Raw genomic sequence first — 25,187 nt, forward strand, 5'->3', positions numbered from 1 at the left:
AGTCATTGTGTGCCACTAATGTAGCTTAAACCAAAAATCAATACCAATTGGTCAACAAGAAAATCAAAAATAGAGTTTAAGAGTGTACATTAGACTTCAATTTAGCAATGGTTCATAATTCTTTTTTTTTAAATTGTATCTACTTTGGAATTACATTTTTAGTGTTGCCTTCATAATCACTGCAATCATGTATTTAGTTATTTAGATTTGGATTTTATGTTTCCAATTATTTTGGGGGGGGGATTACAGTTTTGGTATTATTACCTTCAGGTTCTCCTATCTGACCTGGCTCTTGAAAAAACTGGAAAGCTATCTTTTTTTAACTGCGTCAAGCTCCCATCTCGTTTGCTACAGCTCTCTCATAGTAAAATGTGAAGTGCAGGTGCCTAGATCAGGCAAAACGGCTTTTTTGAGAACTCAACAGGCTGAGCACCCACTACTCAATGCGCAGCAAACCAGCAGATCACAGGTACCAACCACGGTAAGGCAGCAAAAGGAGTTAAAACAGACTACTACAATAAACTTGGTCCATCTTGATGGTCAGGTCACAGGGCTACATCATGGTTAGATTGCTTAGGTGTAAAAATATGAAATTAAGAGGAAAAAGGTGCAGTTTTGCCTTTAAGTTTAAAGGACATGGCACATCAGATTGTAGCACTACATCAATGTTAAAGCATTTTTTTGCTCCTGGTTGTCACTGGTCTATTTCAGACTGAAACCAAACATAGCGTATCCATGATGTATGCATGCAGTATTGCAACATCCTTCAAAATGTACTAAATTATAATGTAGTCAGAAACGACTTACCTGTAACAGTCGTTTGTTAGCTTTTATTCTTATAGTGTGACATTATATGCATTACTACACAATCTTGCGGTTAGATACAGAACTGTTTCTATAGTAAACGTTTTTCTCTCTGAGGATGGACCTAGACTGAGTCAATGGGACTCACAATGTTCTGGTATGTGACCTCCATTTTAGATTCTTTTTTCATCCCTATAAACCATAACTTTCCTCCTTCAATGGAGAGGTGGGAAAGTCATATGTGAATCTAGAAGCTGCAAAGGGAAACTAAATGGTAACCTACCAGTAGGAGTAGTTTTGCAGCTTGAAGAGTTTCCTGGATTTACATGCTGTGCGTTATTCCGCCATTTAGTGTAAAATAGCAGTGTAACTTGTACTGGTTTTAATTACAGTTTTAAGAAAGCTGTTTGCAACACATTGCAGGTATGGTACATTCAATTGAATGGGCATTTTAAGTAAAAGGCAGTTTATTATTTTTCAGATTACTTTTACTACCACAGGACTGGATCCTGGATTCAGTCCTGGGACATTTCCTGAAAACAGGTGAGTAAATGCGGTTGGTTAAAGGTACGATTTTTAAGGAATAATATTGTATTTCAAAAGTTGACACTTAGAAACTTTTTCGCATAGAATCAACAATGTTATCCTATGGGAGGAAATTCACTTAGCAGGTAAGTTAGGTTATCGTTACTTTTTCTTCCTCAGTGCTGGATCCAGGATTCAGCACTGAGACATTTCCAGAAAACAGTTGAGAAAATGTATTTTGGTTAATCGGCTGATTTTTAGGGAATATTTTTAGTTTTCAAAAGTCGACAAAACTTTTTGGGAGAAAAAGTGTCAATGTTATCCTAGGAGGAAAAAATGAGATATCGGTTTGAAGGTAGGTAATTGATCTTTTGAGTTAGGGTTCTGGGGTTAGACTCAGGGGTCTCCCAGGGTCAGTGATGCACTGTTGTTGCACCCTCAGCGGCACTCGGGCAGCAGGGTGCAGAGTGTTGAGGCCCGATGTTATCCAATGGGGGACAGGGGGACTCCAGTTAGTGGTGGCTGGCAAGCAGGCCACAGGGTTGTGGGAGCAAAGCTCTTAGGGTTAAGCTCAGGGCACGTTGGGGACCAAGTTAGCACGAAAGGGGCACCCTCAGCGGCGCTAGGGCAGCCGGGTGCAGTTTTGAGGTTGGGTGCCCTGTTAATTTCAATGGGATTTCTACGGGACAAAGAAACACTGCAGACTCGGGAATGAGAATCTTCCAGGAGTGAATACCACTTCGAGGGGTAAGTTGGGATGTAGAGGGATGGTTAGGCACCGCTGAGTTGGGCACACAAGGTCGTGGGGCGTCGGGCGCAGGGGTGCCTTTGGACGTAGGGTTTTCTTGCCCGCTCTGGTCGGGGTAGTGGGGGGCCCTCTTGATTGAGGCTGCAGGCGTCGTCTGGAAGCTTGAGGCAGGTCAGGGGTCGCCGGATCTCTGGTCAAGATCACCGGGGGGGACTTCCTCGTGGTGTGGTTGGCACCAGAAGCTGCAGTTAAAACAGCCTGGGAAGTGAATGCAGGCAGGTCCTCCGGGGTTTGTGAGGTTGCTGGCCGCTGGACATGCCGGGTTTTCACAGGAGCAGGTTCAAGGGGAGACAGGCCTGTAGGGCTGGGGCCAAGTCAGTGGGTGTCGTCCTCTTGTTAGCTCTGCGCGGCTTCTCGTCCTTCTTTTCTTGTTGTTTGCTGGATCCGAGGAAGGAATGTTCAGGGTGCCCCTAAGAACTATACTAAATTTAGGGGCGTTACAGGTAGGTAAAGGTCAGGGACCAATGGGTCCCTTCCCTGGGGTTGGTACACCCCCTATTCTGCCACCCTCCAGTGGGAGGAAGGCAGGAGCCTGTCCCTGGTTGGCTTGGTTCCCCATCCTCAAGATGGCGGGGACTCTAGGTTGTGCTTCACCTCGCCTTCCCCACCCTAGGGGTGGAGTTGGCCGAGGTTGGCACACCTCTTTTCCTCACTTTGTTTTTCCCACCGGGTCTCCCGCTCAAAGTGGGGGGTAGAACTAATGGGGGCCAGTTGCCGAGTACAGCAAGTGGTCTGAAGAGGCTCACAAAGGCGGTATGCCTTTGAAGCTTCTCCTTCGTGAACCCTGCCCATCCTGGGGGAGGAGGCTTGGCACCTCGTCCCAGGATGTGCATTGTTTCAGGCCCTCGAGAGCAGCTAGATCTCGACCCAGGGGTCCAGAAGCATGTTTGGGGTGGCAGCTCCTGGGAGTTGGTCGAGTTTCAGGGGGCATCGCTAAGATGCCCTCTGTCATGCATTTTACATTAAATCCCACACTGGCATCAGTGTGGATTATTTAATGTGCTGAGAAGTTTGATACCAAATTTCACAGTCTTCAGTGTAGCCATTATGGTGCTGTGGAGTTCGTAATGAAAACCTCCCAGCACCATATACTCTTAATGGCAGCACTGCACTTATAGCGCCCAGGAATGGACCTGGGCACTGTAGGGGTACAGGGCTCATGCACCAGTACCCTCACCACTGGCATAGGGCACCCAGCTAGGGGGGGTGACTGATGTAGGCCAGGGCAGTGTTTTGTGGGCATGGCACACAGGGATGTGTGCCATGTCGACTCTTTGTTTTGTTCTGCACCATGACACAGCCTGCCAAGGCAGTGTGTGTGTGTCAGGGCACAGGGCCTCTAAGGGTGGCACAATAAGTGCTGCAGCCCTTAGGGTCCTTCTCTCGTCACAGTGCCCTGGGTACCATTTACCAGGGGCTGACATGTGGCCCGAGATGCCTATTGAGTTTAGGCAACAATGCAGTTTTAGGGAAGGAACAAGGCCCTGGGTACCTGATTGGCAGGAGCCCTGGGCACACTCAGTCAAAGTACATTAGCAATTCAGCAGAAAGTGGGGGCATACCATGCAAGAAAGAGGGCACTTTCTCACAACACTGGCATCAATCAAGCCATTACAGTACTGTGGAGTTCGCAATGACCAACTCCCAGCACCATATACTCTAAATGGCAATACTGCACTTACAGTGTATAACAATTGGCTTAGACGCTGTAGGGGTACAGGGCTCATGCACCTCACCACTGGAATAGTGAAGCCAGCTAGAAGGGTAGCTGACCTAGGCCAGGGCAGTGGGTTGCAGGCATGGCATGATGTGTGCATTGTCGACTCTTCACTTTGTTCTGCACCAAAACACGCAGTGTGCAAAGACAGTGTGTGTAAAGGTACAGGATGCTCAATGGGTGGGACAATAAGTGCTGCAGCCCTTAGAGGCCTTCCCTGGTAACAGTGCCCTTGGTACCTGGTGTACCATCTACAAGAGACTGGCCTGTGGCCAGGGATGCCAATTGGGTTTTGTTTTTAATGCAGTTTTAGGGAAAGAACATAGGTCCTGGGTACCTGTTTGGCAGGAACCCAGGGCACACTCAGTCAAAGAACATCAGCAGTTTAGCAAAAAGTGGGGACAACCATGCAAAAAGAGGGCACTTTCTTACAAGGTTGCGGATAAAGACTCACTTATTTTGGGAAGTAAAATAAATCAGAAACTGTCTTTATTGCTGGCTTTTAGCTTCTAATAATTTCTAACCTCTCGCAGCCCTTTGGCTTTTTTAATAGAGTGATGCTTCATTCGGTTTTTGCTCTTCAATGTTTTAGTCTCTTGATTAGCAGACATACTTAATGAACCCACTTAAAGAAGTGAGACCCTAGCACTGCTGAAAAAGCTGTAGATACATATAACAATGTCCTAAATCAGTCTGGTACATTTTTGTTTTGTTTTATTTTTTGAAAAATGATCACTCATTAGGTCCAATGTAGCTCCAATGTCACTGTGCTCCTGTGACACACTCAAGAAGTTTGTGTCTAATATTGGAATCCTCTGAGAGCAATTGTAGATGCAACAGCTGATCGATCAAGTTTCACTCAGTTCAAACTGTACAAGCAGTGCAGTACAATCAGTTTGTAAAAAAGAGGGGGCAGGGCGGATGGGCCTCACAGGCTCTATCTGGATTACAAACCACTGCCCAAAAACCACCACCTGCTCACACCTGTGCATCCGCACCGACTCTCACGTTTTGAAATTGAGGCTAAGGGGTCTTTCCTTGCGGATCCAGGCCCAATTTCACAAACAAGGCTTCAGACTCAAAACAGCCTTTCACGAAAATGAATACGGTCCATGCGGATCTACACACAAAGACAGTGCAGCTTTCCGGTCAGCCACAATGTGGTCAGGCGAAGCACTTGTCAGGAACATCTCCTGTCATACTTACCTCCTAGATTCCAATGTCAAATTCCTTCACACTTACAGAACATGTTCCTTTTTAAAGTGCATATATACTTTACTAATCCTATATTATGATGTATTTTACAAGCCAGGGCGGACCCCTGGAGTAAGCGCTACGGACTACAGGGGTCCATGGACCACAGCTTAAAAAACACTAATCTGAATAATTCCTTTTTGAATCAGCAGGAAACACTTTCTCTACATCATATTTTGTGTTCTTGGATTTAATTTGGGTAAACATACCCTTAACAAACTTTTATAGACTGCTTGAGTAACCTTTTCACAATTTCTTGCCCGTTTTTTTGTGCATTAAACATGGACTAACTGATCTGCTTGGTCGTATTTTTTGTGTGTGTTTTTTTGGGGGGGATAACAATATGATCCTGCTCATGCAAAGCATGAGAACATTTTCTTGTGGCAATAGCAACAAAGGGAGAGATCTTCTTAAGTGATGGCTTCTCTGCCTGCACAAATGTAAAAACATTTTTTCCTTTTTTTTCCAATACAAAATTATTACAGTTGGGTCATCAGGACTGATGAGAATTAAAACGTGGATTTTGTTCAGAATCTAGCCTACCAACCCAGCTATCAATTGTCTGGTTAAAACCTGGTGCGTGGATCAGAGATGCGGGATTGAGGTGATGTTTTATCCCAAATTCAGCAACTCCATTGTGGTTTTTTTTTTTATAGATTGCCATATCATAGCCCTTAGAAAGCAGACCCAACATCACTGCAGACTGTTACTGCAGTGTATCCCTGTTGCTGGTTTGCATTTGTTTAACAATCTTTTATCTGTCCCATCAATTACTGCAAGCAGAGTTCTACACTGCTACCACTATTTTACTTTTTGGCACCCTTGAAACTGCCCGTGCTACCATTCGTCCAGAGGGCAGCACAAGTAGTAGCAGGGATAGAAAGTAATATTGTTTCCAAGATAGTTGTTATTGTACTGTAGATTCCACCCATGCCTTTCTCCAAGCTCTTCAGAACCAACTAGGACGTTGCTGAGAGGCTACCACATGTGGTAAAAGGCCGCAAACGTTGTGATGTTATCAGGAGTCAAGTGGTGTGTGATGCGGCTTTCTCTGGTTTGTAACACCTACCCTCCCCCCTGCCTTTTTTTTCTGTTCCCGCTCAATGCTTGTAATTGTTTTATATTTTTATAAAGCCATTTGGCCTTGTGATGGAGAATTTGTAATAGTTCCATGGAACTGTTTACAGCCACCAAAGAGAGGCAGTGGTTCCATTTGTCAGTGGAATGCAGAAGTGTTTTTGGGTTCTTGAAGTGGCCGGCCATGCTTCGAGCAAGCGACTGAGTGTGGGGCTCTGGTACAGACGCCACAGGAGGATCGCATTCATGGATCCAAGTGGAGGATTCATGGAACGTAAGCCCGGTCTTAATTATGTGCGAGGGAGTCCTTCAGTGAAAGAGTTCAGAAAACATGCTGATGCTCACTGGCGGAGTACCTAGGTAGATGGATCTTCCTGCTCCATGGCAAAGTACCAACAAGGCGTACTACTACATACCTCAGTTAGTAGAGAGACACTGGAAAGTCATGAACAGTCGTATACACATGCACGCCTTGATACTAGACCTTTGATGTACAATTCATTGCAACTGCACCTCAAACATTTCAGAAAGCAAACCGAACAAGTAACAAAGTGTTCAGTCAATGCAGAAAACCCAGGGGATGGGACCCATGTCCCGCAAGCAATCCAAAAAGGAGGAGGACAATTTATAAATTGTGCACAGTCACAAACATGACCCAACTCACCATAGCCAAGGATCGCTATGACCAACACGATCATCACCCAAATCATGATGCCAGCCAAGAACCGCAGCAGGACCACAAAGACCAGGCTGATCACCATGGCGATGATCAAGGCTCTGAAAGAAGAACAAGAGAGTTTGTGAGCTCAAAGGGGAGCAGATTTTAGCGATTTGCTCTGTGCAAAACAAGCACTGCTACCAGCATGGAGGTCTCTTACTGCTTCTCTTATACATCTGCCAAGGGGTCCCTTCCAGGCTAGGGGACCACCCTGGTCCTCTCCAAACTCTGTCAATGGCCTTACTAGGACTCAACCAAGCCACCAGCAGAGTTCTTATTTCTCGCAGGTTGAAACATCCCATTACATCCCAACCACCACTGAGTGTCTTAGCCCTTGTCATACCTTCAACTCCACATGAGAGGAGTATCCATAGGGGTTCCAGCCAAACCCTTCCCAAACTGCTCTTCCCACCACAAGATGTCTCTGGAGCCTCCAGTCCTTTCCCTTCACAAGTTTCACCCATCCAGTCACTTCCTTGTATTAGAGTCCCAGCCAACCCCAGTCACAGTCCTCCTAATGCCAATTTCACCCACACCTTTATACCCACATCAGCGACACTTACATGATGATCCAGTACCAGGAGACAGTGTAATCCTCAAAGATTTTCATGGCCACCTGCCGAGCTTCCAGGACCACATTGGCTTTCCTGGGAAGAACAGCAAAAAGAAGTAAAATGAGCAACTGCTATTGCCTAGCCAGGCCCATCATTAGTCCATCCATTCAACCATCTATCTACCTTTGATACCCCATCCATGCTCCTTCTCACAATGAGGTGAACCCACTAGGCCCCACATCAAAGATTCCTGTGCCAGGACCACACTTTTTGCCACATAGAGAGCCCCCTCCAAGGGTCCACCTTTAAGTCTGATCTCCACTTAAAAAGCATTTCCTTTAAATCCCACTCCAAGGATCCCTCAAGGCATCATAATCTCCAGTCCACTCCTATTTTTTCTGGGGCTTACCACAACAATCTTCCTGTGTTCCTGCCTACAGCACTCCAGCTGTCGCAGTACTGCGACGATAACACCAGCTCTAGTGCTGCAGCTCACTCCTGGCCTGCAACACCCTGCCGCTCCCACATTAATATTGTACATGTACACAGACCTGCACCCCCAGGCCTGTCAGAGGCACTTACTTGGCACCTTCCACAAGCTCCGTGATGTTCCTAGTATATCCGGATCCATCATCAAAGGTGGTAACATTGCCCACAGTCACCACGCCTTTGCTTTTGCTGATCGCGGGCAAACATCTGCGACTCACTGCAAAGACAAAAACACAGATATGTCCACATCCAAAGCATAACACTGCAGCACATTTCTGCAGTAGTGGAGAGGATGAAGCTGGCCCAAAACTAAGTCTGAATCTGAATAAGATCCAATGTAGAGGAGAGGCATAATAGGGCACCACTAGAAGTTAATGTCCCACTTCCTAAAGGCTGAGACACCCAGTGGCCTGTCAGCCCTTAATATTGGTTGATATCCTGAAGAGAAGAGACACAAGTGCAGTATGGATGCCTAGGATCAGTATGGTGGGGCCCCCACTACTGGAATCGTTATACCTCAGGAGAAAAAACCTTTTTGAAAGTTAAAATGTAGGGAAAAAGTAGATTCCCTAATTCCACCAAAGAAAGAAATATAATAGCAGCAAGGGTTAAAATTGGATTGTTAGCAAAGGAATCTGAGAGAGTAAAGACAAGGCTGACAACTAAGAGTAAAACAATGGTTGGTTCTAGAGAATAGAGACGTGGCCAAAGATGGAAACTGAAGACAGTATTCAAGTAGGAGAAAGTCATGATGAGGCCAATAGGACAGAAAGTAAAGTGGAGAGCACAGCGAGTGAGACATGATAGCAGAGAAAGTATAGACATAGCCAATGCACAGAGGGGGGAAAAAAGGGCAGACAACGGAGAAAGACAGGCCCACAAGTGGAAAAGCATAGCCACAACGACTCAATGGCACCCCCGGGTGATGCACATATCTGGATATAACCACTATCATGCCTGGAAGAACAACAAATCCTTACCCATGTCATAAAACGCCAGAACTCTTCTTACAAATCTGAATTAACACAGCATAAAACACTTAAGTCTCCTCAGCGCCTCTCATGGCTGGTACTTATATCAAGCTCACACACCAGCATGCCCATTCAGTGCGCCACTTTCTCACCTCCAATAGTAAATGTACGTACATGGCTTGCTTGGCGTGATCGCCGCTGGGCATTCTTTGTCCCGCAGCACTTCTGGTAAACTCTAATGGTGAAAGGCACAAAACACTTAATTGATTTTATATATATATACTGCCATTTTGTTTTTTTACCCCACCACTTTCATCGCTTTAGGAAACAGGGCTTCAGATTGCAATTCACCGGGTACATGGACTGCCTGCATATCAGACTAAAAATCTTTATAGGCAATGAGCTAGAAATAGGGCTTGGATGGACAGATGAAACTAAAACAGCAACCACCCCAAACCTAAAACAGGAACCACCCCAAACTCAGGATATTTAATTTGGAAATTATAGGTACATTCAGCAAAATTTAGAAGGCAACACTGTCCAGCATAACCTTCTCTGGAATACGACAGACTTTCCATGCCAGATTTAATGAACCAAGGGAAAAGTGAAGCCCAGCAGGAACTCACTACACCTCTTACAATGTAAGGCTGTCCCTGTGACCAGCTCAGAGCAAATCTGTATTAACACTGTGATGGGACTGTAAGGACAGAAGTTCTCCTATGGATTGGAAGAGATGTATTGCTTTGTTCCATTTTGTTTTCTGACCAGCCTCGTGTTTTTCCTCCTTAGAGCTCAAATCATCACCCAAGATGGCTACCGTCTCTTTCCTCCAATCTAGAGGTTGGCCAGAATTGGAGACAGAGGAATGACTGCGCAGGGAAACAGAGCTGCAACCCTGAACTAATGGTGGGAAAGCAGTATCTTAGCTTTCCCAATGTAAAAACTGAAGTCCCCCACAAAAGGGGGATCTTACCTAGTGCTACATTTATTTGGTACATGTTGGACCAGGAGAGCGGGGCACCACAGACTCAGTGTAGGGTGCCCTTGGGGGATCCCGATTCTACACCAGATGGTGTTTCTCTGCAGGTTGCTTTGTCATCTCTTGACTTAAGCTCTTCCTTGTCTGGGTCAATGCCCCAAATTGGTAGCTATCTGAAGGGAGCATGCACTTTGGCTGGCAGTGGATTCCCACCAGTACCTAAACAGTAGGATACTTAGCTGTCCTCTCCAAAGGGAATTGTGCACTTGAAGAAACTATGTTCCCCAGTGAAAGAGAGTTTTCTAGAGCCAGGATTCTGCTAGCACTTCTTTTCGTCAGCAAACACAACAAGATGATGGATGGAATGCTGAAACTTTTCAACCACCCACCCCCAGTCAAGGGATCTGGGTGAAATCCATTATTCTTGAGAGCACCATCCCACCCCAGTTCAGACCCAGCCATATGCAAATCAGTCTCAACCCTGCTCCCCATGGGGACAGTCCAGCCCGAACTGCCAGGCCAGTTCCTCCCTGGACTGGAAACAAGCAACCTGGGACCAGTTTCGGAGCATCACCCCTCATCACCTAGGCTGGCTTCCCATGAGGAACAGGGTCAAGAATGATTTGCATACAGCTGGGTCCAAACTGGGGTGGGATGGTGAGCAAAAGAACAATGGATTAAACCCAGATCTGTGACTGGGGGAGAGCGTTTGAAAAGTTTCAGCGCTCCGTCCAACATCTGGTGTTTGCTACTACTGTTCCTCAGTCAGTCTGAGGGACTGGCCTAGACGCTGGAGAAGCCTTGCTGTTATGACCTGTTTAGAAGGAGTAGAGGAAATGTCAGTGTGGTGAGAGAAGCAGGTCACTGACCAATAGGAAGGGCAGTGCCAGGTCCTTTGTGGCATACTACAAGAGTTAGAGATACACAGCTATCAGGAGAACCTCTTAGTACAGCCGCCCAAATACCAAACCAGTAAGGTGCTGCATAGACGTATTCAAAGTCTGCAAACATGGTGAATCTTCACTGGGCAGTCTGCCCCAGAGATCACACCACACCCTAGGGGAGCAGGCGTCTGGCCCGAACTATCAATCTGATCCAATTATGCAGAAGGTGCATAAACGAGTGGCCAACAACTGGGTTCACCGCAGGTAAAAAGGTCTCAGGTCACGTGTTTCAACACCAGCAAGGCCAACTCAGGCATGAAAGGTTGGCAAATTAGGTGTCCTTAAGTTGGTTAGTTATTTTGTTGTTAATATGCATGCAGATAACAAAACAGCAGTATACAATGTTTTGCATAACACAAAGTATCCATACTAATATAATAAAGAGAGCCCAAACCTTTGAGGCGGGTAATCTCATGAACCACAGCACCAATCACAACAACCAATACAGCGTTGGAAAGGGCAGTTGCAGCAGAAAGACATAGGCTATGCTGACACCCACCATATACACGTAAAAGGAAAAGAACCGTGCCAGCAAAGTAGTCCCTTGTGGGCGTGTCTGCGTTGTGCTGTGGGAGTGACAAACGCTGGGGGCGTGTGGTACGTTCCGCCCTTCATGCCATGTCTCATATCGTGTGCTAATCCCACCCTGCTCCCTTTCAATACCCCTGCACCCCATAATCATAACCCACCATTACTCCTTAAAATACCCCAACACCCTTAAACACAAACACATCTTAACCCTATAAATATACCCTGTACCTCAAACCCCAAACCTACCCCTGAACCCTAAAAATACCCCTGTACCCCAAACCTAGCCCTGAACCCTATAAATACCCTGTACCCCAAACCTAGCCCTGAACCCTATAAATACCCCTGTATGCCAAACCTAGCCCTGAACCCTATAAATACCCCTGCACCCAATAATCATAACCCACCATTACTCCTTAAAATACCCCAACACCCTTAAACACAAACACATCTTAACCCTATAAATATACCCTGTACCCCAAAACCCAAACCTAGCCCTGAACCCTAAAAATAACCCTGTACCCCAAAACCCAAACCTAGCCCTGAACCCTAAAAATACCCCTGTACCCCAAACCTAGCCCTGAACCCTATAAATACCCTGTACCCCAAACCTAGCCCTGAACCCTATAAATACCCCTGTACCCCAAACCTAGCCCTGAACCCTATAAAGACCCCTGTACCCCAAACCTAGCCCTGAACCCTATAAATACCCCTGTACTTCAAACCCCAACCCTACCCCTGTACCCCAAAACCCAAACCTAGCCCTGAACCCTAAAAATAACCCTGTACCCCAAAACCCAAACCTACCCCTGAACCCTAAAATACCCCTGTACCCCAAAACCCAAACATAGCCCTGAACCCTAAAAATACCCCTGTACCTCAAACCTAGCCCTGAACCCTATAAAGACCCCTGTACCCCAAACCTAGCCCTGAACCCTATAAATACCCCTGTACCCCAAACCTAGCCCTGAACCCTATAAATACCCCTGTACTTCAAACCCCAACCCTACCCCTGTACCCCAAAACCCAAACCTAGCCCTGAACCCTAAAAATAACCCTGTACCCCAAAACCCAAACCTACCCCTGAACCCTAAAATACCCCTGTACCCCAAAACCCAAACATAGCCCTGAACCCTAAAAATACCTCTGTACCCCAAAACTACCCCTGAACCCTAAAAATACCCCCAAAACTACCCCTGAACCCTAAAAAATACCCCCAAACCTAGCCCTGACCTCTAAAAATACCCCTGTACCCCAAAACCCATACCTATTCCTAAACCCTAAAACTACCCCTGTACCCCATAACCCAAAACTATATCTGAACCCTTAAAATACCCAAACACCCCAAAAGATATACCTCAGTACACTAAAATATATACCCCTATACCCATACTTACCTTATCCAAACATTTATATAAAAAAAAACATGCTTTTACCATTCATACATTTACAACGAATTTCGTTGTAAATGTATGCGTGGTTCAAGCATATAGAATGTAATGCCATGCGTTATAATGGCACTGCGGAGTCATGGTACCTTCGTAATGAAAGTATGTGGAGTGATGGTATGCGGAAAGAAAGTTGCGGAATTATCCGTTAAGTACATTGGTGGCACAGCGGCCCACATCTCCAGCAACATACTCATATTTTTTCACCACCCATTTGAAAAATTCACAGGTCTCTCTCATTGATGGCCAGCACCGACATACACTTTTAGACACACCTCCCACCACAAGTTCTAGAATTGCGAACTTTAGAGCTGGGGAGCTACGTTCGAATCTCAGCATCAGCTCAACATCCTGTGATTCCAGGCAAATCGCTTTGTCTCCCCGTACCTACCACAAATGAATGTGTTCTTCTCTAATGTAAATTGTGCTCATGTCATGTTGTCGAGTTCGCGCTATATAATATTGCAAGGAAAAATAAAGTAGGGAAACTCTAGTTCACATACTACTGAACGCGCACTCTTAAGTGCATCAGTAGTGCACTGTGAATCGGAGCGTTTCACAGGCCTGTCACAGATAAGAAATGCTATCAAAACGAAATCCTACAAAACAATATACTACTGGCCGGCAGCAATTCCTACCCGGACAACGTCGGGACGGGCTGCTAGTTATTATAAACAAGTGTAGGACTAGAACCAGGTAAAAAAAATACAAAGACCAGTGAAATGGCAAGAAACAGCACAGCCGCTTTAATAGGTGCATTTCTAGTGCTTTAAGTATTGGGGGCTGCATGAATTATCACATTTTCTTAAATTGGTAATGTATTCTGGTCAAGTTTTTGGGGTTGGTGTGTCGGACCCTTCCCTGCTACTCAGTTAGGTGTGGCCAGAATGGCAATTTCTAGTGTAGTACAGCTGAGAGCTGTAGTAGAGATGTGAACCATGCGTGTTGATCCCTTGTTGGGGCTATTAGAATTAGTGTGAGGAATGTTTGTCTGAGCTTCTCAACCAGGTAATGAATGAGTGGGAGAGGAGGAAACGCATAAGCCATTTTGGATGCCGATGGGTTCTTCGGCACTGATGGCAACCTGGTATCTGATCGGATTTTTGGAGCAGAGGGAATTTTGGGCACCAACGCGGTCTTCGATTCAGAAGATGCTCTACGTTTCGTTGGCCCAGTGTTCGGCTCTGGAATCTTCTTCAGTGTTGATGTACGTTTTGCGACGCCAGTTCCGAGACTGGCTTAGACTTGGAAGGGGTCGGTGCTTTAGTCTTCTCAGTTAGTTTTAATGCTTGTTTGGACCGCAGGATGACTGTCTGCTCCTTTGCCCTGCGCTAGAAACCTCAATGGCCCGGTGGCAGTGGGGTTCCGTGAGCCTGTGCTTGCTCTTTTTTTGTGTTTGCAAGGCTTTCACAACAGCCCCGTCCAGGCGATATATTGGGCCTCTTCTATGCCCTGGTCAGAGTCAGACCAATCTCCAATGGTGGCGAGAAGAATGGGGACGTCTATCGTAGTGCCTTAGGCCTCCACTTCTAGTGTAGTACAGCTGAGAGCTGTAGTAGAGATGTGAACCATGCGTGTTGATCCCTTGTTGGGGCTATTAGAATTAGTGTGAGGAATGTTTGTCTGAGCTTCTGAACCAGGTAATGAATGAGTGGGAGAGGAGGAAACGCATAAGCCATTTTGGATGCCGATGGGTTCTTTGGCACGGATGGCAACCTGGTATCTGATTGGATTTTTGGAGCAGAGGGAATTTTGGGCACCAACGCTGTCTGGGGACGTGTATCGTAGTGCCTTAGGCCTCCACTTCTTAGTCAGTGTTGTGTTCTTCCAGTTGTGCTTGTTGGTCCCCGAAGATATCGAGGGTGTCTTCCACTCGCTATGCCTGCATCATGGTAGGCATACCACCACTCACATCGTTGTCGAAGAGTCTTTTTTTTGGCCAAAAGGCTAGGCAGCTATCCCACAACATCTAGTTGTGTTCCGAAGCTGGCAGAGGTTGCAGACTGGACAGGGATCCTGCCTGGAGTACTTCGGGGGGCAGAAGGAGGAAGGCTTCTTTTCCATCACTTTGCATACGTTGAGTAAAGAAAGTCGATGGAGAAACGTAGAAGTCAAGCGCCTGTGGCTGGACGGGCAGAAATTTTAAATCAGTAAACTGCTGTGTTTCCTGCATGTCTCAGTTAACGGGTGATGTTAATTAGTAACCGAAGGGCCGGTGAAGCTGCGAGTGAACTGGATGGCGAAGAAAAACAAAAGGAGCCGATTACCCTGCGCAATACAGAATATATATATATAGGAGGGGTCACTATACCTCGTGACTCGAAAGACTTTTCAAATAAAAACAACTTGCAATGTAATGTCCAAGCCCAACAGTGAATGGCAGAAGTATGCTAAGCATATGCATCTATGACCAACACATGCTACGAATACACAATTTAAAAGAGCAGTACACTTTCTTCAAGAGAACAGCTTAAATATTGTATCACAAAAAGTATGAGCAGGGTCTGGCTGAAAGAGCTGCCATTACCTTGCCCGTGTTTCTAAATCCAGGGACGCAAAAGTTCTTGTAATACTCCAGCAGGTCCGGCTTTTGGTAGGCTGCGATGTACGTCATGTATCGGTCTGGACATTTCTCCACACATATCTGTAAGGGACGTGTAGGAAAGTAAATAGCAATAAAAACTCGTTAGAAAAAAAAAGACAAAAACCTAAATGATCAATATTGGAAAAAGTTTATACACCGGACCTGAAGCAAGAGCATAAACTGATTCTTTGTCGAATGCATGAAGATTCTTGAAGTCACTGCAATGTCCATAACCATTGCATGACTTAGTCAACAATGCCTTTTGTTGATACTCATAATTTGACTCTCCACACAATCAAAATACTATTGCAAACTCTGAACTCCCACAAGCAACTAGATGAGGTTATGCCCAAGCGCAATAACTAATGCAGTGTGAAACTTTGCACAAAGCATTCACTTGGGAGAAACTGCAAAAGCTCAAAAATGAGTGCAAAGGTCGGCAGCTGGATTTTACAAATGCGCTGATATGAACATTCAGGGATTGTCCCTAAATCTTGACAGAAGCTTACTGTACTAAAAAAGGCACTTTTTACACCCTTTTGTCAGCTTTATTAAGCCTTTTATTTTCTCACCCATCCCTCAGGGAGTTTCTACATCATTCATTCCCATGGGTTGAGGAGACACAGCTTGCAGGGAGGACAGGCCATTACCAAAGGAAGTTTAGCATCTTTTCCAGATGCACAAGATACTACATGTGTAACGATGTATCTGTAAGAGAAATTAGTTAGTGATAGATTCCTTACCTAAGAATATCCGCAGGCGTTCGACTGGATCCGTAAAGTTTTGCTAGCAGTACCTCTGCGCGTCAGTAGGTGGTGTCACGCAGCTACGCGTCCATCGATGGCGTAAGCGCCGAGATGACATTACGGAGACTACTTAGGCGCCACCCATGCGTGCTGGCATTCAGTTCTGTACACGACTTTCCGCACCAGGAACGCAGAGCCATGCAAGATACTGACCATTTGGTGCATAAAACTAGGGCCCTAAAAGGGATGACCGTAACCCTACAATCAGGTCGCAAAACAGGGAGGATGGGTTGGGCGGTAAGGAATCTATCACTTACTAATGTCTCTTACAGATGGAATATGCTACTTACCAGTATGCATCTGTTCTTGGCATGTAGGGCTGCTGGCATTCATATCTGTGCATAGATCGCCGCCTAGTGTTGGGTCCGGATGATTGCACATTGTTGTCTAGGAAGAGTCTTCGAAGTATCACAAGATAGGTGGCTCCTTTCTTGGACTACAGTGCGCATGGGTATCCTCTCCATGCTCCGATTGCTTTTCGCCATTGTGGCAGGGATGGAGTATAGTACAGTAAGGGATGCCCATGCAAAGAGTGAATGCTACAGCTGCGACAGGCACTGGGGAGGTGGGTGGGCGATGTGAGTGTCAGCAGCCCTACACGCCAAGAACAGATGCATACTGGTAAGTAGCATATTCCGTTTGAGGCATGTGGACTGCTGAATTCATATCTGTGCATAGAATGTATAGCAGTATCTCCCCTAGCGGTGGCTGCCTGTGCCAGCTGCAGCAGTCTGAAAAAGAGTTTTGAGAACAGCCTGTCCTACAGCAGCTGTTTGGAGTGTACATCTACACAGTAGTGCTTGGTAAATGTATGTATGGTTGACCAAGTGGCTGCTCTACAGATTTCGTGTAAAGGAATATTTCCAAGGAAAGCCATGGATGCCCCTAGTTTGCGTGTGAAATGCGCCCTAGGGGGAACAGTTAAAGTGCGTTTTGCCTTTGCGTAACATATCTGAATGCACTTAACAATCCATCTGGCTATCCCTGATTTAGAGATAGGGTTACCTTTGTGTTGTGGTGAGAAAGCAACAAACAATTGTTTAGTCTTACGGAATGCCTTAGTTCTATCTATGTAATAAAGCAGAGCCCTTTTGACATCTAGGGTATGCAAGGCCCTTACAGCAACTGTTTGTGGGTTTTGAAAAAACACAGGCAGGTCTATTATTTGATTTATATGGAAATGGGATACCACTTTTGGCATGAATTTGGGCTTTGTTCTGAGAACTACTCAATTTGCATGTATTTGAATGAATGGTTCCTGAATAGTTAGGGCTTGCAGCTCACTAACTCTTCTAAGTGAAGTAATGGCAATAAGGAAAGCCACCTTACAAGTAAGAAATTGTAGTTCGCATGAGTGTAGTGGCTCAAAAGGTGGTCTCATAAGTCTGGTTAAAACGAGGTTTAGATTCCAGACTGGTGAAGGTGGGTGCCTTGGGGGAATTACTCGTTTAAGTCCCTCCATAAATGCTTTAATTGCTGGCACCTTAAACAGTGAAAGGTGTTGCCTGTTTTGGAGATATGCTGCTAACGCAGCTAGATGTATCCTGATGGATGAGTAGGCTAAATTGCAACGTTGTAGGTGCAAGAGGTAGCAAATGATGTCTTGTGTAGAAGCATCTAGTGGGTTTATGTCGTTGTTACTGCAGTAAATGACAAAACATTTCCACTTAGACGCATAACATGCCCTGGTAGTGGGTTTTCTTGCCTCTTTGATAATATTCATGCAGTCTGGAGGCAAGTTGAGGTATCCAAACTCTAGGATCTCAGGAGCCAGATCGCTAGGTTCAGCTGTTGCGGGTCTGGGTGTTGAATTTCGCCACGGTTCTGAGTTAGACAACTTGGTGTGAGTTTCAGTCTTTGATGAGGCACCACTGACAGTTCTAGTAAAGTTGTGTACCATGGTTGCCTTGCCCATGTGGGAGCAACTAGGATTAGCGTCAGCGAATGTTGGCGCATTCTGCGTGCCACTAGCGGTATTAATGGAGCTGGGGGAAAAGCGTAGGCAAATTTGCCTGACCAGTTCATCCATATCGCATTGCCTTGTGATTGTGGATGTGGGAACCTGGCGGAAAAGTACTGCCATTTTGCGTTTTCGCTTGTGGCAAACAGATCTATCTCTGGTTGTCCCCATTTGTGGAAGAATGGTTGGAAGACCTTGGGGTGAACCTCCCATTCGTGCATTTGGTGACTGTGCCTGCTGAGCAGGTCAGCTATTTGATTGTCCTTGCCTGGGAGGTGTTCTGCCATGAGAAATATGTTCCTTTGAATGGCCCACTTCCACATGCTTTGTGCTAGGTGCGACAGCTGTGGGGAGTGTGTTCCTCCTTGTTTTTGAATGTAATACATCGCTGTCATGTTGTCCGTCTGGATCAACACAGTCTTGTTGCATAAGTGTGTTTTGATTGCTTTTAGGGCTAGAAAGACTGCCGTCAACTTTAGAAGGTTGATGTGTATTTTTTTCTGTTGTGTAGTCCATAGTCCCTGACCTGTGTAATGCAGGACATGGGCTCCCCAGCCTAGCAGGGATGCATCCACTGTTATCACTATTTGTGGGACAGGCTCTTGGAACAGTCGACCTTTGCAAAGGTTTTGTGGATTCCACCAATGCAGAGAGTTGTATGCTCGACTGGTCACCAACACTAGGTCTTTTAATTGTCCTTGAGCCTGGTTCCACTGCCTTGCTAAGCACTCTTGGAGCGAACGCATGTGTAATCTGGCATGGGGGACTATGAATATGCACGAGGCCAGCATGCCTATGAGTTGCATAAACACTCGAGCTGGTAATGAGTGCTGGGGCTTTAACTTTTGGATCAACGTTTGCATTCCGTTTATACGTGCTGCGTTCGGATATGCTTTTGCTGCTAGTGTATTTATTGTTGCTCCCAGGTACTGTTGGACGTGGGAGGGTTGAAGGTGCGACTTCGGGTAGTTGATCGAGAAGCCTAGGCTGTGCAGGAGCTGAATGGTCTTTGACATGTGGTTGGCACATTGCTGGGCTGATGGCGCTTGTATTAGCCAATCGTCCAGGTATGGGTAGACATGAATGTGTTGTCTCCTGAGATGTGCCGCCACTGTTGCCAGGCATTTGGTGAAGACTCGTGGAGCTGTTACACCGAACGGTAGGACTTTGAACTGGTAGTGCTGTCCTTGAATGGTAAACCTTAGATACTTTCCGTGAGCAGGGTGTATTGGTATATGAAAGTATGCGTCTTTGAGGTCTAGAGTTGCTAGGAATTCTCCCTGGCGAAGCAGTGGTAAGACTTGTTGGAGGGTGAGCATATGAAAGTGCTCTGACAGAATGTACATGTTGAGGGGCCTGAGGTCTAATATTGGTCTGAGTGAACCATCCTTTTTGGGAATGAGGAAGTATAGTGAGTATACTACTGTTCCTTGGTGTTGTAGTGAGACTGGTTCTATGGCCCCCTTTTGTAGCATACTGATGACCTCTTGCTGCAGTAATGTTATATGTTCCTGCGACATGGGACGGTGTACAGGAGGTATGTTGGACGGTGTGGACGTTAGTTTTAGGCAATAGCCATGTTGGATAATTTGCCTCACCCACCTGTCTGTAGTGATGTTTAACCAGACTGGTAGGGATTGTTGTAGTCTTCCCCAGAACGGTGTTATATGGTCTGGGGGTAGTGCCAAGAAGTCACGGTCTGGTGTTAGTGGAGGATTTATTTATTTATTTATTTTTAAAGTTTTATATAGCGCGAACAAGATCTTTGCAGATATCAGAGCGCTTTACAGAAACAGTAGGTAGGATAAAACAAACTGTTGAAAACGGTGTAATATTCGGTAGGGAGTGAGTTGCAAAATAGGGTAGTAATGACACAAGAGTTGCACACTAATAACAATTAAGAAGCAATAATATTGAAGCCGTGCAATGACGATTCGAATAAGATTATAGCACCCCAGAGGGTGAGTAAACACACTGTTGAAAACAGAATAGTAGGCAGTAGTGAGTGGATTGCAAGTTAGTAAGGCACTCAGGTCATAGTGTACAGCCCTAATAAACAATCTGGAAACCAGATAATAAAGCATCCGTGCAGTGATTTTGGTCCAGTAGCAGTCATAAAAGAGTGTAATATAGATAAGCAATCAGGTAGGCGATAAACTAGGAGCCATGTACTATCATTGTTCCAGTGGCAATAGGGTTCAGGTGAACTTAGCCATAAGGATGGCTTTTACCTCTTTCTTGAAGAGTACTGAGGAGGGGAAAAGCCTAGTTTCTGGCGGGAGTGCATTCCAGATCCTGGGTGCCATTCCTGAGAAGGAGCGTTTGTATGTTTTTTCCTTCCGGAATCTACGAGGTTTCAGGAGGAGATTCTTTGTGCTTCTGTTGGATCTCGAGCCTCCTGATATAGTCAGTTTGTGGGTGAGGTAGTTGGGTGACTTGTGGTGTACGGCCGAATGTGTCATACAGGCAATTTTCAGCTGAACTCTGGCTTCAAAAGGCAGCCAGTTCAGGGCTTTTAAGTCAGGGGATATATGCGAGTGTTTCCTTGAACCAGTGATGAGCCTCGCGGCCGCGTTCAAGGAGGCTCGTAGGGGTGCCGTTGTTGTTAGGGGGAGCCCGCTGAGAGCCACAATTCCGTAGTCTATGCGAATAATGACTAGGGCTTGTACAACAGTTTGGAAGTCCTTGGGTGGTAGGAAGGGTTTGAGTTTTCTCAGCGTGTTGATTTGGAAGTTGGCACCCTTGGTTGTTTTGCTAATATGCTGCTGCATGTGGAGATTGGAGTCAAGTGTGATGCCAAGGGATTTCGCCGAGTCCACGATGGTGGGCTGGACATTTAGTGCGGTTAGATGATTGAGCCAGGTTTGGGTGATGGCCTTTTTCGCAGGAGGTGAGATCAGAAGGAACTCAGTTTTCAGAGCATTTAGCTTAAGGTGATTGTTGGCCAGCCATGCTTGAGTGTTTCTTAGTGTGGCATTCAAAAGTTTGATGTCTTCAGGGGATTGAAGTTTGAGGTAGAGCAGAGTGTCATCTGCGTACATATGGAAGTGTACATTTGATGCTTGAAGCAAAGGGGTGAGTGGTTCCATGACGAGGTTGAACAATGTGGGGGATAGGGAGGAGCCTTGTGGGACGCCTAGTGTTACGGGCACAGGCAAGGACAGTGCGTTGTTGATCTTGAACTTCTGAGACCGGTTGTGCAGAAAGGAAGTGAACCATTTGAGAACAGTCCTGGATATGCCCATTCTGGTGTTTAACAGCTCAAGTAGATTCTCGTGTTTGACCGTATCAAATGCTGAGGAGAGGTCAAGGAGGATGAGGAGGCACGACTCTTTGTGATCAAGGATTTGGAGGGCGTCATCAATTATGTGTGTCATAGCCGTTTCCGTGCTATGTTTTGCTCTGAATCCTGATTGGTGAGGGTTGAGGAGGTCAAACTGCTCAATGTGTTTTGTCAGTTGGAGTTGTACGCATTTTTCTAGCAATTTGGCCAGAGTGGGGATATTGGTGATAGATCGGTAATTGTTCAGGTCGGCCCGGTCAGCTGTGGGTTTCTTGAGTATAGGCGTGACCTGCCCTATTTTGAGGGAGTCTGGGATGGATCCTTGTTGCAAGGAACAGTTGATGATTTTAGTCCAGAGTGGGAGGAGCATGGGGGTGAAGGCTTTAACAGCGTTGGCAGGTAGGGGGTCTGTGAGGTGATTGGCGGGTTTCAAGGTGCCGAGCAGCTTGTGAATTGATTCTTCAGTGTAGGTGTCGAAGGACGTCCATGAAGCATTGTTTTTAGGTTGAGTGTTAGTTATGCCTATGGAGCAGGAGTATCGACTTACATCGTTGAGGAGATCACTTCTTATATTGTCGGTCTTTTGCTTGAAGAAAGCAGAGAAGTCTTCGCAACTTGGAATATCCTTTGCTGAGCAGTTAGGTTGTGGAGGCTGCGTCTTGGTTTGGGTTTGGACTAGCTCGAACAGTTTTCTTGGTCGGTTTTTTGCTTGATCCAGCTGTTGGCTAAAGAAGGCTGATTTCGAGCGTTTGATTTTTCTGAAGTAAGCGTTTCTCTTACTCTTAAGCGCTCTAAGGTGCAGTGCTGAGGGGTCAGATCTCCACGTGCGCTCTGCCATGCGCATAGCACGTCTGTCCTCATTGAGTCTACCATCATACCATGGTTTCGAGTTCTTGGTGGCGACTCTTCATTTGCAGGGGTGCAGCTTCATTGATTATTGTAGACATAGTGTCTAGATAGAGGTCGGTCAGTGAATGCACATCAGAGACGCCCGTCGGGGGAAGAAGGAGATTGCCTGTGTGGGCAGGTAAGGAGTTTGGGTTAAGATTCTTCAAGTCCCTCTTCCAGATCTTGGTTTTGGCAGGTTGAGCCGGGTTAAGTTTGACCTTTTCGTTGATGAAGAAGGTGATGATGTGGTGGTCTGACCAATCACAGGGTTAGATTGCCTCCAGCTGGGTAGAGTCTTCTTTGGCGATGATAAGGTCAAGGATAGAGCCTTTTTCATGTGTTGGACGGTTGCATATTTGGGTGAGGTCAAGCGTGTTGAGGAAAGTCTTAAGGCTATTCACCACAGCGTCTTTCTGGTCGTTCCAGTGGAGGTTGAAGTCTCCCAAGTATATTTGATTGATCTGTCGACCGGCGTTGGTGGATATTGTGTCCATGATTTGTTGGGAGAAGGTGAGGTTGTCCCTGGGTGGGTGGTAGATAACATGAAGGGAGCATACAGGTTTGCCCTCGCTAGTAATATCGAGGCAGATGAGTTCGGAGGAGGAGAGGGAGGGGGAGGGACCTTCAGTGATGACGAGGTTGCTCCTGTAGATGCATGCGATTCCCCCGCCAGTCTTGCCATTTCTGTGGAGTCTAATAATGTGATAGTTGGGGGGGGGGACAAGTATGTCCATTATAGGTGTGGAGGCTTCAGTTAGCCACGTTTCAGTCAGAATGGCTAGATCGAGGTCCAATGATGAGATGAGATCCGCGATGCCGGAGGAGTGTCTCTGGGCCGATCTGCAGTTGAGCAGGATACACTTTAGTCTGGGGGTGAAGAGAGTTGGTGAGTGTTCTAGGGCGAGGGGGACTTTTCTGAGATTACAGGTGACGGAGCTTCTATTGCTCCGTGTGGGGGGCCTGAGGGGATTTGTGATAATCGTGGGTATGGGTAGGTGTGTAGTGGGTGGGAGTTTTGTGGGACCTGGGCCATATGAGCGGAGTAGAGTATGCAGGTCTCGGTCAGAGAGGGGGTGTAGGGTGCGACGGAGGCGGCCGGTGGCCTTGCGGTCGGGGATCGAGGGCCAGCGCGGGGAGTGATGAGTGAAGAGGTTTGAGGGGCGAGTGGTGTTCTTGTTGGGCGCAGAAGTGGAGGGTAGGGGGTGTCTGGGGTTCTATTGGAAGTGCCTCCACGTCCTCTGCCCTTGGTGTTATTTCCTCTGTATCCACCCCGGTTAGTGTTTTTACTGTATGTGGATTGTGTATTAGTTTTGTAAGTGGAGGATTGCTGCAATGTGTTACCTCGCGCTCCTCCTCTGTAATTTGAGCGAAGAAAGGAGCCTCAGTGTTGTTGTGATTGAAGGGCTCCCAAGGACTTTGCCGTTTGTGTCCTTTTTCATTTTGTCCAGAATGGAGTCAACTGCTGGACCAAACAAGAAATCTGGATTTATAGGCCGATTCAGAATTGTGGCCTGTACTTCATTTTTGAATCCAGATATGCGAAGCCATGCGGGCCTTCTAAGCAGTACGCTTGTGTTAATAGATCTGGCAGCTGTATCTGCTGCGTCTAGAGCACACTTAATGGAGGCATTGGTGATGAGCTTTCCCTCTTGTATAAGTTCATCTGCCTGACCTTTGTAAAGCTCGGGTAAGTGTTAGAGAAGTCCCTCTAAAGAGTCATAGTGTGCCCAGTCGTATCTGGCCAGTAAGGCCTGTGTATTGGCTATTCTCCATGAGTTTGCTGCTTGAGCGGCTACCCTCTTGCCTGATGCTTCCAAAATATTACACTCCTTGTCAGGAGGAGGAACCTCTCCAGTTGTTTGTGAATTTGCACGCTTTCGTGCGTGGGACACTACCAATGAGTCTAAAGGCAGTTGTCCCTTGATGTATGTAGTGTCTACTGGTGTCGCCCTATACTTTTTTTCTATTCTAGGGTTGACAACACGTGCTCTAGCAGTGTCCTTGAAGATGTCATTAGCGTGTTTTAAGACGCCCTTTAACATGGGGAGTTTTTACACTTCTTTCAGATGTTGCTAGTGTATCAAATAGAAAGTCCTCTTCTATAGCATCAGAACGCATGTCTACATTATGGTAGCTTGCAGCTCTGTCTATTATGGAGTTAAAAGCCACTGTGTCTTCTGGGGGTGATGGCTTAGCTGGGTATACAGTAGGGTCTGTAATAGCTAGAGTCACTTCATTGTCTGGCTCACCTCCAACCCCCATGTATCTGCGTTGGGGTCCTCATATGGGTTTTGTATATCTCCAAAACCTGCATCTGCATCCTGATCTTGATCTTGGTTGTAATCAGAGTGTGCAGGTGAGTATGGTGTGTATGGAGTAGCAGGCATATCAGGAGAGATAGGTTGGAAAAGAATAGGAGAGGTAGCAAAGTCTTTTCTTTTTCAGTTGAATTTTTGAAAAGTCTTCACCAGGCACTGGTCTTATTTTTCTTTTACACACAGTCACTTTGCCAGTATTAGGGTCAATATATAGTTTTGATTGATCCTCTGTGGAAGGGTCTGGATGGATGATCTCCTCTTCCACAGTCTTTTGCCTTGGCACCGCGGTGTTTGGTTCCACTTTCTTCGGTTCGATGTGTTTACTTGGTTCGACCGCTTTAGGTGCTTGTATTGGCTTCGGAGGGTTTCCGACAGGTTTTGTCGGTCCAAGGTGTTTTATAGGTTTCACAAGCGGTTTTGGACCGATCGGTTTAGTCAGTTCGATAACCTGTTTAGGAGTTATTGGAGCCTGCGTCTTCGGGTCGATGCCTTTGTTTAGTTCGATGGTGTTATCTACCTTCGGTTTCGATTT

General features: G+C 46.2%; 1 protein-coding gene across 4 annotated transcripts in view; it reads right to left on the minus strand.

Annotated features, from left to right (window-relative positions):
* Window positions 1-25,187, minus strand: part of SLC44A2 (solute carrier family 44 member 2 (CTL2 blood group)) — a 376,289-nt gene that overhangs the window by 105,649 nt on the left and 245,453 nt on the right. For all 4 annotated transcript variants that reach the window (XM_086961742.1, XM_086961734.1, XM_086961726.1 and 1 more), the window contains exons 6-10: window positions 15,344-15,460; window positions 9,092-9,152; window positions 8,040-8,163; window positions 7,467-7,550; window positions 6,850-6,962 (exon numbers count right to left, since the gene is read on the minus strand). In XM_086961742.1, the coding sequence (XP_086817868.1) occupies window positions 6,850-6,962; window positions 7,467-7,550; window positions 8,040-8,163; window positions 9,092-9,152; window positions 15,344-15,460 (499 nt within the window). The remainder of the gene's footprint in view (window positions 1-6,849; window positions 6,963-7,466; window positions 7,551-8,039; window positions 8,164-9,091; window positions 9,153-15,343; window positions 15,461-25,187) is intronic.

Source organism: Lissotriton vulgaris, chromosome 1_1 (genome assembly GCF_964263255.1).
Source record: "Lissotriton vulgaris chromosome 1_1, aLisVul1.2, whole genome shotgun sequence".
Lineage (NCBI taxonomy): Eukaryota > Metazoa > Chordata > Amphibia > Caudata > Salamandridae > Lissotriton > Lissotriton vulgaris.